Genomic DNA, 15040 nt, shown 5'->3' with positions numbered 1-15040 from the left:
AAAGCTGAAGGAATCCATGGGTAGTCTGCTGATGAGAAAACTCCACTTCTACCACCAGATATTGCAGCACCAAGACTCCCTTGAGGATGGAGTATGCCAATGGCTTAACCAAGTGCATGTGGAAAACTTTAGTCTTTGAACCACACATCACTGTGCCTTGCTTGTGAATTATATTGCCCTTGGGAGGCAGTCCATTGGAATAAATTCATTATGACTTCAGTGTTGGCAGCTTGCCCTGAGTAACCCAGCACCAATGGGGCAAAGTTAAATTGTAAACCATAAGCCTTAGTACGTAAGCACTAGATGGAAGGGCAAAGAGGACAGAGTTTCGGGGGGAGAGAAAGCCAGTATATGAAGCAACCTAGCAGCGTGAATCCTTGGTGCTTTCATGAGAGGGGATTTTGCAAGGGCACAGAGGGCCTCCCTAGTGCTGGATCTAGCCTCTAAGACCTGAATTTGCAGACTTTTCTCCTCTCTTATCTGGTTATCTCCTAATGCAGTGATGGCCAAACTTGGCCTTCCAGCTGTTTTGGGACTACAATTCCCAACATCCCCAACCACTGGTCCTATTCGCTAGGGCTGATGGAAGTTGTAGTCCCAAAACTGCTGGAGGGCCAAGTTTGGCCATCACTGTCCTAATGACTAGAATACTCCTGCCTGACCCTATATTACTATGTTCTCTGGGAGTTCTAGGCCAGCCAGATTTAAAAAACAAAACAACCCTTCAACGCCATAAAAAGGAACATTGCAAACATGCTAAGGAGTTGTGGGTGATAAAATAGCAAAACTTGAGTATCCTCACAACAGTGCTGTGAGGCAGGGTTAGCTCAGAAAGGGAGTGAGTCTTGGCCACAGCCCCATTCAGGGAGTGAGCTTTGCAGTTCATCAGGGATCTGAACTCTGGCCTTTCCACTTTACATTAACACTTGCAATATAGTGTAGTTAGCCTTGGTGAAGACTTGACGTTTTCATCCCAAAAAAAGCTTTTGATTTGAGTTTTAATGTTTTAATGTTGTATTTTAATCTTGTTTTTAAATTGTATTTCAATCAATTTCTTTAATATCAGGTGTTAGCCGCCCTGAGCCAGGTCTTGGCTGGGGAGGGCAGGGTATAAATAAAATGTATTATTATTATTAGTTAGAGTGTTGGACCAGGACCTGGAAGACCAGGGTTCAAATCCCCCCTCAGCCGTGGGCAGTCATTCACTCTCAGTCTAACAGGGTTGCTGTGAGAATATAATGGGGAGGAGAAGAACTACGTAGACCACTTTGAGCTCCTTGGATGAAAGATGGAATAGAAATGAATGGGAAGATTAAGTAAATAAATAAGCAAGTAAGCAAATAAGCAATGCACAACACACTTGGAGTTAGGATTCATTCAAACCCTGCTAAGCTGGACTTGCCAGGACATGAAAAGCAGCCTGAAGCTATTGGGCAGGGTGAGGCACCGCATAAGAGAAGAGATGGCCCTTCTATTCACATCTTATGATAAGTATACTCTTTCCTGCTTCACAAGTGAAAACTGGAGGCTCATGAGAAACCAATGAGTCTCCCCAGCCCCATCACATCTAGTTGGGCATTTGCACTTCTTAAAGGCCTCTGTTGAAGAGGAAAGGGAGAGAGTGTTATAGGAAAGGAAATGTAAGGTAGCACAAATACTCTCTGCTCTCTCCTATGGTCTCACTGGCCGTACAGAATAAATATGGTGAAGATGGTTAATTCTGCATTTCAGCAGAAGCAGTCTAGTTTTCTCTGGTCTGAGTGATTAGGAAAGCTTTGATAACAAGAGTGGAGACTTGTCTGTTAACTTCACTGGAGGTGGGATGGAGGGGGATTACCTCTGTTCTTGCAGCAATAAGCACTCAAGAAGTGGGGTGGAGGAGTGCAAGTAACAGCATGGTGTTTTTCAGTATAGGTTCACAGCCCACACGTCTGATGAAATGGCTTTGTATCTAAAAGCCACCCGGCCTTGGTAAACCGTTATGGAAACAAACTGCAGTTTGCGCATCGTTAGAGGTAAACTGTTAGTTGCCAACACTTCTTTGCAAAGTATTGATATCACCCAGTGCCAGAATTAGGGCACTGTGGGCTGTCTCCCCTCACAGGGTACCAAGCCGAGGAGGCGCAAAATTGAGAAGATCCATAATTGAGAAGATCCATTTGGGAGCACCAAATTTTGACCTCACACAGGGCACCATACTACAAAAGTTTACCGAGTCTGCCCCTGAATCACCACTTTACTTATATCCTGCCTTTTCCCCAAGGAGCTCAAAGCACCATACACAGACACCCACCCACACTGTGGTTCTCCTTATCAGGTGCCTTAGGAACACACACACACACACACACAGAGAGAGAGAGAGAGAGAGAGAGAGAGAACATGCGCATGTGATTGGACCAAGACCGCTCAATGGGAATTTGAACGTAGGTCTTCCAAGTTCTAGTCAGCCACTCTTAACCACTAGACTAGACCACATTGTCTCTCGTGAGCACTACTGTACACATGCAGCCTTTCCCCAGCCCCTCTGTCTTGTTGTTTTTCCTCTAGTCTGCTGAACTAGGGAGTAGGCAGCAGTGGAAAGAGGTGAGGCGAGATGAGGTGAGGCTCCAGCTGGATGCAAGACAAGGCAAGGCAAGGCTAAGGCTGTGCTGTAGATACACAGATACACAGTTCTCTCAGCAACAAACAGACTGAGCCCTATATAGTGGCAGGAGCTGCATTTGTTAGCTCCATTTACACTGGACGGTGCATTCTTTTGTTAAAGAGGTCCAACCTGCCCCATTAGTCTCCTACTGTAGGGGAACCTCTGGTGGGAAATAGGTTAAATAATTGTGGCTGCTAGGAGGTGTCAAACCAGCAGAACTCATAGTTTGCACAATATCACTCAGAACAGTACCATTTCTATTCTGGATGACTCAACTCTGGCTGGCCTTACTTGTTAACTGTAAATTGCAAAACTATGTGCATCCTGAAAATTCTGGTCGCTTTAAACACTGTTTACAGCCACCCACTGCCCTTTTGCAAAAGAAAGTGTTCAGATGCTTATCTTCTCACACCTTGTTAGTGGTACTTTATACTTTACTTTCATTCATGCAATGCAACATGTTAAGTACACAACATACACACCCTTACAAGGAAGATCTCTGTTATTTTTGAAAGTATATAATCATATGAAATTAGGATCTTTTTGCATTTCAGACTTATGCATCAGTAGATGAGGATTTTTCTTGGAAGAGGGGAGGATTTTCACCTTGATTTTGACGTAAAGCTGATTTAGTGTTATTGTAAATTGTGGTTATTGATCGCTATGGGTTATCATTGCAATTTGAGAATTTATTGTGCTTTATAAATACAGTGGTACCTCGGGTTAAGAACTTAATTCGTTCTGGAGGTCCGTTCTTAACCTGAAACTGTTCTTAACCTGAGGTATCACTTTAGCTAATGGGACCTCCCACTGCTGCTGCGCTGCCACATGATTTCTGTTCTCATCCTGAAGCAAAGTTCTTAAACCGAGGTACTATTTCTGGGTTAACAGAGTCTGTAACCTGAAGCGTATGTAACCTGAAGCGTCTATAACCCAAGGTACCACTGTACAGCATTAGTGATATTGATTGAATTGAGTAAATGAAGCTTCTTGTCCCTCTCCCCATTAACAGTACTTTTTCTGGAAAATGCTCATCTCAGACCTAGTCAGAATTTGAAACAAGGCTTACAAAATGGAGATAATATGCTCTGGAATCTGTTAGGTTCTATAACCAATATTCATCCCCAAATGAATTTACTGCTGCACAGTTATTGAAACCATTTCATTTTCTTAAATGAAAGTGCTGCTAAAGGTAGGGTTCAGAGTGGGGATATCTTGCCATCATGATGTTTTTCATCTTGCATTACTGCGTAAAGTCAGAATACTGTACTGCTTGTGCAGCATGTACGTATGTGAGCTTGCTGAGATTTCTGTATAAAAAAGATGGTCTATCTACTCATTCTCCAGAATCATTTATATATTGTAGTAAAGTAATGCTACCGACAATGAAGGCTGAGCTTATAATTATAGTTTATAATTAAGGAGACTGATGAATAAGGCTAGCTTTAATTGCTCCAAATCCAATAAGCCGCAGAACAAAAGGATTCTGATGCCAGTCTGTGTTAAGCTTATCCAGGATGGAAATAGGCCCATCTAAGGAGCTATGTTTTCATGATGCAGTTGATAAAATTTGAATTAATTCGAAACTGTCTGTTCCCCACTTTTATGGGGAGCTGCTCTTACTGTCCTTGCTTGGTTGAAAGTCACTTTGTGCAAATGGTAAGTTCTCACATGAACTGGAAGCATAGCCATGGCTCTTGGCCAGGCTTTCTAAGAACTCTCTTTTGCAGAATTATTTGTTTGTGCAGTGCCGTTTCTCAAATATTTGTGCAAGATGACCTTTAATTTTTTTTTTAATGTGGCAGCTTGTAGTGTAGGAAGGATGGCTTGTGTGCTCTCCTCGTAGAGAATGGCCTTTAGCATAGGGCTGCTGTTGTTCAGGGAAGTCTCCTTGCCTTTTTTGCACTGCATCCCAAACAAAGAGGAGCATGAAGAAGTTGCATAGCTGGCTCCATCTTCCCCACCACCCCTCACCCCACCTCAGAAACCCGAAGGCCTGGGAGTGCAGAAAGCCACTCAGACATCAGAACAAATTGTTCTAGTGTACACCATTTCTCAACACTTCTGAGGAAACAAGCCCCATAAAGAGGCAGTAGTCACGTGAGTGTCTTAATGCCTGCAAAGAAGCTTTGTCTCCCATGCAAGGTTATAAACTTCTGTTCTTTTCCAATGATTTATCACTTTATTGGGGTTTTGTTTTTTTGCTGCTGTTTTTCGTATTGAGGCAAGGCGTTCCAGGGTGGTGCAGTCTATTGACAACAGCATTGCCAGCTGCCAACTTAAGAGATAATATCTGTCCCTGCTTTGTTTGTGGTTGTTTTTTTTGTTTTGTTGTTTTTTTGAAAAAACAGTCTGGAGCAGCAAAGGAAGATGCACCCTCTCCTACTGTGCTCCTCCTCTAGTGCCTTTGCCCACCTTTCTTCCCACTTTGCCACAGAAAGTGGGGCTCTCTGGCTCCACAGCAAGAAGGCTGAGCAGAAGAGCAGTGGAGGAGCAAGGCAGGAAGGGCACCTGCTACAGCATCTTCCGAGGCTTCCAGGCTTTTAGAGGGCTGGTAGGCAGCCTTAGTTAACAGAGAAGGCAACAACTCAGCCGGGGAAGGGCTGTCGCTCAGAGGTAGAGCATCTGCTTTTCAGAAGGTCCCAGGTTCAATCCCTGACATCTCCAGGTGAAGACCTTTTGCCTGAAACCCTGTGTTCCTATGTGTGCAGAAAGCGTTTCATAATGGTCTAGAAGGCTAAACCGACTCATTGAGTTCTTTTCCTGAAACAAGCATCTTAAAAAGATACTGTGACTCACTTAGTAGATTGTAATTGGTGGGCATCATTATGACAGTCCCCCTTTCCACAGATTTTTTTTTAGTTACAGAGGAACCTCTGCGCTTATTCCGTGGGTGATCCTTAAAAAAAAGAAGAGTCACTATAAACCTGCACCAGTTGTTGCTGTGGTCACCAGAGGGTTTTTGACAGATGTGCAAAAATTTGCCTCCCTTTGGGTTCTAAGCTTACATTGTGAGAGATAGTTTCACGACTGCCGTATGCAGATGGAGAAGGAACAAAGCGAGCAGAAGGAGAGGAGCTTAGTTGTTTATTGGGAAACCACAAAATGTGTTTTCCTCGGCTGTTCATCTCAGCCCCACCCTCCACTGACTGGAGGTATACATGGTTGCTTCTTGTTGTGTAGAATATAGTTGAAAACTTCTTCATTGCTGGTCTAAGGCAGCCTCTTCTGGTGCCTCTGTTAAACTTCCCCAGAGTTAGCAAATAAAATGAGGCAGGCATGGGATACTGCTGGACACTGGGACTGCTGAATTGGGAAAATTGAAACTTTGACAGGAAAGAAGCCCCTTCCCCAATTTCTGCGATGAGGAATCTATGATATGGTTGCTGACTGGAGAGTTGCTATCTTGGGTCTGCCCACTGAATACCTCTACCTTTAGTAAGTACCCCCAGCCTCAGCTGCAGGTAACTTAGTTGGCTTCCTGTCATTTGCAATACATTTGTGTGTGTGTGAAGTACTGACTGGTGTTGCTGCCTTTTCTTCAGGGATGAAAAACAAATTGGCAAAAAGCAAAGCCTGCTGGAACAGATATGGAATGTGTGAAAACAGGAAGGGTGTGATGTAAAGCAGAATGCCAAGTGGTGGAGAGAGAAAGAGCAACCAGTGTGTCATGGTAGCCTTGTAGGAAAATCCAGGCAGCTGTCATGATCCTGGCTGGAATAAGATGATTTGCAACTGGGAAGAGGCAGAAGGATGCTTTGGAATCAGTGTTTGATAAATCTGTGCAGATCCTACACTGCTGGGAAGCAGCTCTTTTAATGAGGTTGATGCCCAGATGTATAGAGTAGGGTGACCTTGATAGATAAGGCCTGTAGCATCTGTTCCAAAGAGCTCTTGAAGAAAACAAGTTCCACAGCTCTGGCTACTCCCATCACAATGTTACAATGGGGGTGGGGGATTGCATGTGCCTCATAGTTAGAAACAGTCTAGCCTGATTGCAGAGTGGCTGTTTCTGTCTGAAATGGTCCATCTCCCATCCCATCTCCTATATCATGTTGGGTCTCTTTGAGATGGTCTGTTTTTAAAATGTAGCTGGCATACCTTGGAGGTGGAAAGCTGACTAAATGATAGCCCTTGCAACAGTGGCAGACCTTGAGGTCTCCCATTTCATCAGCTCCCTGTGCAACACCAAAATTTCGGCACCCCACCCCATCGAGCCTCTCCCTTTCCATTCTACCTCATAGTCGTGGTGCCCCTGAGGCTCTGCACCCAGTGTGACAAGACCAGTTGTGCTTCCCTAAATCCGCCTCTGCTTGCAATTGTGCAATATCAGTCTCCAGTATCTGAAACCACATGTTTTGAAAGGACAAACATTTGTTCTTTGCAGCTCCCCACCTCCAGAATCCCTCTGCCTGTTCCCCTTTCCTCATGCAACAGAGACAGCACCAACTTTCTCAATCAAGGTTTGCATTCTTCAGTCTTAAATTCAAAGTGTCTCCTTCCAGGTCACACAAATCATATCCTTGGGCCCTTTCTGATGCCCTTGTGAGACCATTTTGATGCCTTGGAATTTATTTAGTTATCCCTTCATCTGTAATCGTGGCTGTGCTCTCTCTCCCCCCCCCCCGTACAAGTGGGTGTGTATTTTGGCCAGTATAGCTTTACATTCCTCTTGGAATGCTTTTTAAGCCTCACATGTTAAAATGCCCTCTGTGTTGGTCTGTAATGGAATACCTAATGAAGCTGGAATGTTCCTGGCTTTAGCTAGTGCCCTTTGCTCTGAGATGGATCCTCCCCAAGAAGAACCGGGGCTTCCAGAATGACTGTCAGTAGCTATGCCATCTCTTGCTTGCAGATAAATCTTATTTGCCACTAATTTGAATTGCTTTGCTTTTGTGAGTTGAATATTTTTGCAGGTCAAATTGACCCTTCCTGGGAAGAGAGCTGGTGGTGCTTCTAATTGTTTTGTGTCTCTCTGTTGCTGTGGTGTGGGACCTCTGGCCTTCTAGATGTTGCTGAATTACAACTCCTATCAACCCTGGCCACTGGCTATGCTTGCTGAGAACTCTAGTTCAGCAACATCTGGAGGATCAAAGGTTCCCCACCTTGGTTCTGTTGGTTTAAGTATTGGGAGATTATGAGAAGTTACAGGGTTTCCCCAAATTAGAGCTTCTGGGCACCAGCAGGGAGGGCTTATGGAGATGGAGGAGGGGAGAAGAGTCTGGTGGGAACCAGGGCAGCTTGTATGTGGTGGTCATGTAGCAGCACCCCAAACAAACATGGCTATAAGCCCCACACAACTTAAGGTTAGGTTGTCTGGAATAGAGCCTCCATCTGTACAGCCCTGCCTAACTGTTGAGATTTGCTGCAGAGGTTCTCTTAGCTATAATTCCTCTGTGGGAAGCTTGTTATGCAGTGACAAGCCGTCTCTGGGTTGGTGCCCCAGCTTTGGAATCCCTCTGAGATGTGACTGGAGCTTACACCACTTGAGTTTCCTGCAGCGATGTTGGGGATGTTGGGTTTTCTGGATTTCTTTTTCAAGAATCAAAATACAATTAGGGTAATTTCAATTGGGAAATTTTCTGATGCCCTAAAGCAGACACCCCCAAACTCAGGCCTCCAGATGTTTTGGGACTACAATTCCCATCATCCCTGACCACTGGTCCTGTTAGCTAGGGATGATGGGAGTTGTAGTCCCAAAATATCTGGAGGGCCGAGTTTGGGGATGCCTGCCCTAGAGAGTGGTCTAATTTAGCATATTTGTTTTTCTTGTACTTAGTAAAGAAAGGTAACAAGCTTGCTTAATACTGTATTTGCAATTGGCATCTGTTCATTGTGAACTAAAGAATTTATGAAATGGAAAGTTTCCATAGAAAAATAAAACCCCACTTCATTAGTTTCCAGTGCCAGGTAAAAGCCTTTCTATTCACTCAGGACTTTGGTGGATGTTAGTGTCAGGCTTGATGTGGTTTTTTTTTCTTTTTATGCTTGTAATTAACAGCCTTGTTTTCTAAGGCACTGCAGTATAATGTAAATTTGTATTTTATTTGTAACCCTCTCTGGAGCTGCATTGCAATGAAGAGCATATAATAAACAATATTGAGATGGCTGACCAAAATATTGGAGGTTATATTCAGCTAGGTTTTATTTAAAGAAGATCCACTGAAATTAATAAACATGATTAAGTTGGGCCCATTAAGTTAAGTAGATCTGCTCCAGTAAAGCCTAGGTGAATAGCTCCCTGGGTGAGGGATGAAGAGAGATTGGGCATACACACAAATTGAGACCACCCATCTTTTATATCCTCTACCAGCCTTATGCTAGGAACTGGAGATAATAGCTTAAGGATGTTTATTACTGTGATCCCTCAATAGGAGTCACCTTCCCTCTCCTTCAGCACTCTAGGGTGAGTTCTCTAATTCCCATTAATAATCCTATCTAGCATTGCCAAAGCTCAGCTTGCTGGTGGCCTTCTTCTGTTAAAGTGTGTGAGTGTGTATACATAGCATTTCATAAGGTTATAGCACATGCTCAACTATCATCACTGCTGTCATCTACTTTGGAGTCTATCCAAATAAATCTACTCTCCTTGGCAGTGCATCCAAGCTGAATCTCTCTTCTAGGAAGTCTGAAGTTCACTCTATCCACGTCCCCCTTAAAGGTTATTTGGCACTTTCAAGGTACACAGCTATGTTCTTGCTTTTAAACAAGTAAAGGACACATTTTATGCATATGAACTGTACTGATATGTTTGGTAAGGACCCCCTTCCAGAGGACTTAAAGGTCAGCTGAAGAGGAGCTATTCCTTTCGCTTCTGGCTTTCCCTAATTTTAGGGAAGGCTTGCCTCTCTCCCCCTGCAACCCAGTGCTTAAGAGTGCAAAGTGTACATGTGCCTGGGGAGTTAAATAATTACAGTCCCAGCCTCAGTGATGCCTTGCCACGTCAGTTTCCAAATGTTGCCCATGACCCTAGTGGCACTGCAAAATAAGAGTGTAGACTGTTTTGTAGATTATTTCTTGTCTTCGTAGGTCCAGGGCAGCAAAGGCAAAGTAGCATCACAGCTTCTGTGCAGCCACTCTAAAGAAACTCATTGGGACTTATTTCATCTCTCCTTCTTTTGTACCCATAATTAGAAATCTAGTTTTAAAAGCAGCTTTCCTCTAGATATCTGCTAGTATTTCTGGTCAGTTTTCATGTAGTTGATGGTGTGTGTGCAGTGCTCAATCCCACATATACTCACAGCACCCTCACTTCTCCAAGTTTGGATCCTTATGTAGCCAAAACATCACTAACCTTCCCTTGTGCATGGAGTCAGCAGGCTTTGGAGAGCCTCAAGATTTTAAGAATTGCAAAAAATCTTCAGGAACCAAAGCAACTCAGTGAACACCGTGCATTCTCAATGGCCATTAAATACCGACTTTTTTGTGAGGGGTAGTAGAATGGAATATTCTGGAACCTGCACCCATAAACAGAAGCACTGCACACTGTTAACATTTTGTTTCAGGTGCTACTCACTTTGCATATTTGCTGGCAGCATTATGAAAAGCAGAGCACAATCTGCTGGTTTTTATATGCTCTCGCTAGAAACCTAAGAAAGGATATTGGGGTTGTCAGCACCAAAAACTGTGATTGTGAAAACAGTTGACATTTTCTGACTACATCTCTAATCTGCAATATCAGCACTCCTACACTGCAGTTCCTTGCTATTGTTTTGTTGTCGGTTGTCTTTGTGGTTCTTATTTTGTTTTTAATTGTGCAGCTGTACTTACCTTAATTATATATTCGTTAAGCTGCCCTGGGGCTATTTGGTGAAAAACAGGCTAGAAGTACAACTAATCTAAACATTAAAATAGATACGGTATATATATTAAAACCAGGAGATTTTTTTTTAGTGTATATTTCAAGGGCTTGGTTGTTCCCTAAAATGGGTCTCCTCCAGGAGGGATGCCAAGAGCAATTCTCTATTACAGGAATCAAAGCAGGAGCAGGCTATGGCTGCTAGTCATGGTGGCTGATGTACCTCCAGGGTCAGGGGCAATTTGGGGCTTTTTAGCTTAGAAAAATGATGGGTCAGACAGGATATGATAGAGATATATAAAATGATGCATGGAGTGTAGAAGGTAGACAGAAGTTTTTATTCCTTTCCAACAATACTGGAAGCCATGGCAATCCATCAAAGCCAAATGGTGGGATATACGGAACTGACAAAAGCAATAACTGCTTCATATAGTGCAGATAAACTAAGGAATTTGCTATGAGGGTGGCAGATAGGTGAACACAAGTCCTAACAAATCAGTCTAGGTTCATTGTGAGTTCTGGCAATTTGAATCTGACAGCTTTTAGTCTCTCGGCCCACTGTCTCTCCCTTACCCCCTTTGCCTTTGCAAGTTTTTCTGGCTGGCATGCCCAAGAGAGGAAGTGGGAAAATGGGAGTCTTTGTTTTTCTACTAAGTCAGCCTCTGACCCACTGCAGATCGCTGGGACAGTTAAGAATGAAGCAGCTGAGCTTTTGTTTCCACAACTGGACTGTTTTGGAGCGACGTGATAGAGCAGTGGAACCGTCTCAATAGGGAAAGAATTGCTGGGTTGTTGTTGTTTTGCCCAGTTCACTCCTGTCCAACAGAACTCTGAAGACTGAATCAAAGCCTGTGTTGCTGCCAAGCTTAAGAAGTTCTCTTTGGGGAAATCAGTCTTCCTTTGTGGGGGTTTGTGTATCAAAGTTGGTGGCAGTATCTCACACAGTACTTCAGACAAGTTCGCTCTGAATCATGGAAGGATGCATTTAATCACTAATACCATGTATTTATTACAGTGACTCACAAACTGATCAAATTTATTATAGCAAAACATTTTGGCTTCCACTTCCTCAGCCGCTCCAATGTGAGTCAAAGAGTGCCGTAGCCAGGTTGTCAGTTATAGAATGTGGAGGACTGAATATCCCAAAGTGTTGCATTTGCTGTAGCTGAGTGACGCTGCAGTATCCTTTGATTGACATCAGAGCAGTAGAGGAATGTGGAAGTCAAAGCACTTGAAATTCAATTTATTGTATGTGTGTGTGTACTGGGGGAGTGTCTTTTAGGCCTGGTAGTATGAAGAATTATTGTGGACCAACACCCACTTAACGATCTTAGAATCTTTGTTCAGTGCAGGATCTGCAATGCAGGATACAACTTCAGCATCCTTGACTGATCGTTATAGCTACTGGTCATGATAACTGAGTTATGGGATACTGGGATAACAGTATCAAAAGCCATTTACCCTGGATACCAGTCACTGGGGGAACACAAGTGTAGAGTGTGCTGTTGCACACATGTCTTGCATGTGGGTTTCCCATTAGCATCTGGTTGGCCACTGTGAGAGTGGAGTGCTAGACTGGAATAGTCTGGTTTAATCCAATAGTGCTCTTTTAAAAATCCACAATGGAGGCTTATTTTGACACTTAACTTTCATCTGCCAGTAAGGGACCATAGAAGTTTTATTATTTTTACACCTGGAATGCTAAGCTCCCCGAGATGCACTGGGCCAGCCCAGATGCTCTGAAATAGTCCATGTGAGCACACCACTGCATAGCAGAAGTAACTCGCTCGCTTCGGCAGCACATATACTAAAATTGGAATGATACAGAGAAGATTAGCATGGCCCCTGCGCAAGGATGACAAGTAACAAATTATTCTCCAGTTAATGTTTACGATTTTCTGGTCATAATTTGCATCAATTTAAATGTTCCTTGACTAATATTTTGAAGTAGTGAATATGGTGCAGTAGGGTTTTGTGGTGCAACAACAAATATGCCAGATTGCTGCTGATTTCATGATGAGACTATGTTTCAAGAACTAAGACATAGTTAAGCCACATAATTCCTGCTGGCTGTTTTATTAGATGGTATCCTATAGATGTGCAGTATCCAAGTTTGAAAACCAGTAATCATGTAATAGAAGAAAAAATAGAATAGCCTATTATAACATGGTAGATTTGTTTTATACTTAACCTTGAGTATATTTTTGTGGTTAGCAGGGGGAACTGCACGAGAAGGTAAACAACTCTGGATATGGGGGGCGGGGAATAAGGGAAAGGCTTATGGCAGTGAGGTCATTTCCCAGTGAAGCTCTAGATTGGCAAACAGAAGTTACTCACTATACTAAAATTACAACATTTGAAACATGGGTGCATGCTGCAACAAACTGCTTAGTGGCTGTGGCTTCTTGCAGTGCGCAACCTGTTTGGGGAACCGTGTACTTCCTCCTCAGGACTATTTAATTGCATGATTTCTATTACAAATGGCACAAAGGGCATTGCCATTCTGTAATTTTAAAACCACCATTAAAACAACAGTGTTTGCTGACAGAATATAACAAGACCGAAACTCAAATTCTAACTGTCCTTTCAGTCACTGACAAGCCTTCCATGAGCTGTTTTGTCCGTTTCTCTTTCTCGGCAGTACCATAGTTTTGTGATTCTGAAACCGCCAGTCATTGCGATGCCTGCATTTCAGAGATAACTGCTGTTTAGAGTGCCTTAACGTGTAAAGCCTGCTAGCTTAGTATCGTGCAGCAGTGCCCTCCTAACGTCCGTTGTTCTCTTGTACCTTAGGTGAGGCTGGTGCAAACATCATCCATGTCTCTAAGGAGGCTCGGAAGAGGTTTCTTGGCCCCTTGCACCCCTCCTTCAACTTAGTGAAAATCATCCGTACCTGCCTATACAAGACCCTGCCAGACAACGGGCATGAGGTGGCCAGTGGGCGCTTGGGCATCTCGCTGACGCGGGTCTCAGATGGAGAGAATGTCATCTTATCGGAGTTCAGCTCCAAAGAGGAGCTTATCCAGGCAAGTAATAACATGATGACTGCCTCATTGCTTTAGATGTGAATCTGTAGGTTCCCAGCCACCAGGGACTGGGACTCCTGACTTGACTATGCTTTCATGGTGAAAGGCTGTCTTGTAGCTATCACTTGTTCCATCAGATGATATTTACTTGGTGCTCTGGATACATAAATCCTCCCCCGCATGTTATTTAGGTTTCATGTGGTGTTTTCCTGTCTCTCTCAGGCATGTGTTTGCAGCACTTTCATCCCAGTGTACTGTGGCCTCATCCCTCCCAGTCTTCAAGGAGTGGTAAGTAAGCCATCGTGGACTTGGGCTTCCAAAATTGTTTGCATTGGTACGAGGTCATGCTGTGATCCTTGCAAGGTTGGCTGTTACTGTCTCCGTATTATACATAGAGTAGCAAGCTGAAGAACTGGCTTGCTACTGATTGTCTCGTTTTCATTCCTGTTGGAACTGACGGCCATAAGCCACAAGCTTTAGTCATCGTGTTATCATCCCAGGGACACATCAGGCAGGCTATTAAGTCAAAGGGAGCAGGGATGAGGGGGAGTATCTTGCTTGATGCTGAAGCCACAAAGTCTGTATTAGTCATAATCTTCAGATTATAAAATGGGTATTTAATATGTGTCTGTCATGACTTGTGTAAAGTGGTGAAACTCCCTGCTATATGCAGCTGTGTTTTATCCAGCGCCTGACAAGGGTGCCAACAATATTGCCTTAAGAAAATAGACCTGTGTAGCACAGTAGTAGATGTCAGGAGTTTTTTCTCTTGTTTTTTTCCAAACTTGAGATTATTTGTTTTCATGCAGTCCTGTTTCAGGCATCGAGGGTGGTGTGTGTGTGTGTGTGTGTGTCTAGCAGCAAATAAGCCAGCATGTCAGCTAATTGCACTCTTGTTGAGGGCACAGCACACACAGCCTATCAGTGCAGCAGCACCCTTTCCTTGAACTCTTAGACTTTAGTGCCATTGGAATTGGAGATTGCTCAGCACCACCCAGGCCAAAGGGCAATAAATCTGGGGAAGGCAGGAAAAACCCTCTGGCCCAGCTTTCTCTGAGAAGCCCCATGTGACTATTTCATATATAACAGTAAACCACAACTTATGGCTCAGGGAAGTGAGGCAGAAGCTCCTGAAAAAAACCCTTTCTTCTCTGACAGCATGGCTGTGAGGAGGTGTTGTCTTAAACCAGGGGACCAGCAACCTTTTTCAGCAGGGGGCCGGTCCACCGTCCCTCAGACCATGTGGTGGGCCAGACTATATTTGGGGTGGGGTGGGGGAAATGTACGAATTCCTATGCCCCACAAATAATCCAGAGATGCATTTTAAATAAAAGGACACATTCTACTCATGTAAAAACACGCTGATTCCCAGACCGTCCACTGGCCGGATTTATAAGGCGACTGGGCCGCATACAGCCCCCAGGCCTTAGGTTGCCTACCCCTGCCTTAAACTAACTGCAGTTAAACATAATGTCTGAACCCTGGTTAGGCTTGTTTACATACTTTTCAATGTTACTTATCATTTCTATGTTATTTTTTGGGCATTTTACTATTGAAAATAAATAGTAAAAT

The 15040-nt window shown here is 43.6% G+C and overlaps 1 protein-coding gene across 2 annotated transcripts in view; it reads left to right on the top strand.

The window, feature by feature from the left end:
- Positions 1 to 15040, top strand: part of PNPLA2 (patatin like domain 2, triacylglycerol lipase) — a 43156-nt gene that overhangs the window by 10551 nt on the left and 17565 nt on the right. For both annotated transcript variants that reach the window (XM_082230462.1, XM_082230463.1), the window contains exons 2-3: positions 13236 to 13468; positions 13691 to 13756. In XM_082230462.1, the coding sequence (XP_082086588.1) occupies positions 13236 to 13468; positions 13691 to 13756 (299 nt within the window). The remainder of the gene's footprint in view (positions 1 to 13235; positions 13469 to 13690; positions 13757 to 15040) is intronic.

Source organism: Podarcis vaucheri (genome assembly GCF_965113315.1).
Source record: "Podarcis vaucheri genome assembly, chromosome: 1".
Classification (NCBI taxonomy): Eukaryota; Metazoa; Chordata; class Lepidosauria; order Squamata; family Lacertidae; genus Podarcis; species Podarcis vaucheri.
Note: the sequence above shows the minus strand (reverse complement) of the source record. Positions and strands in the feature narration are given on the sequence as shown.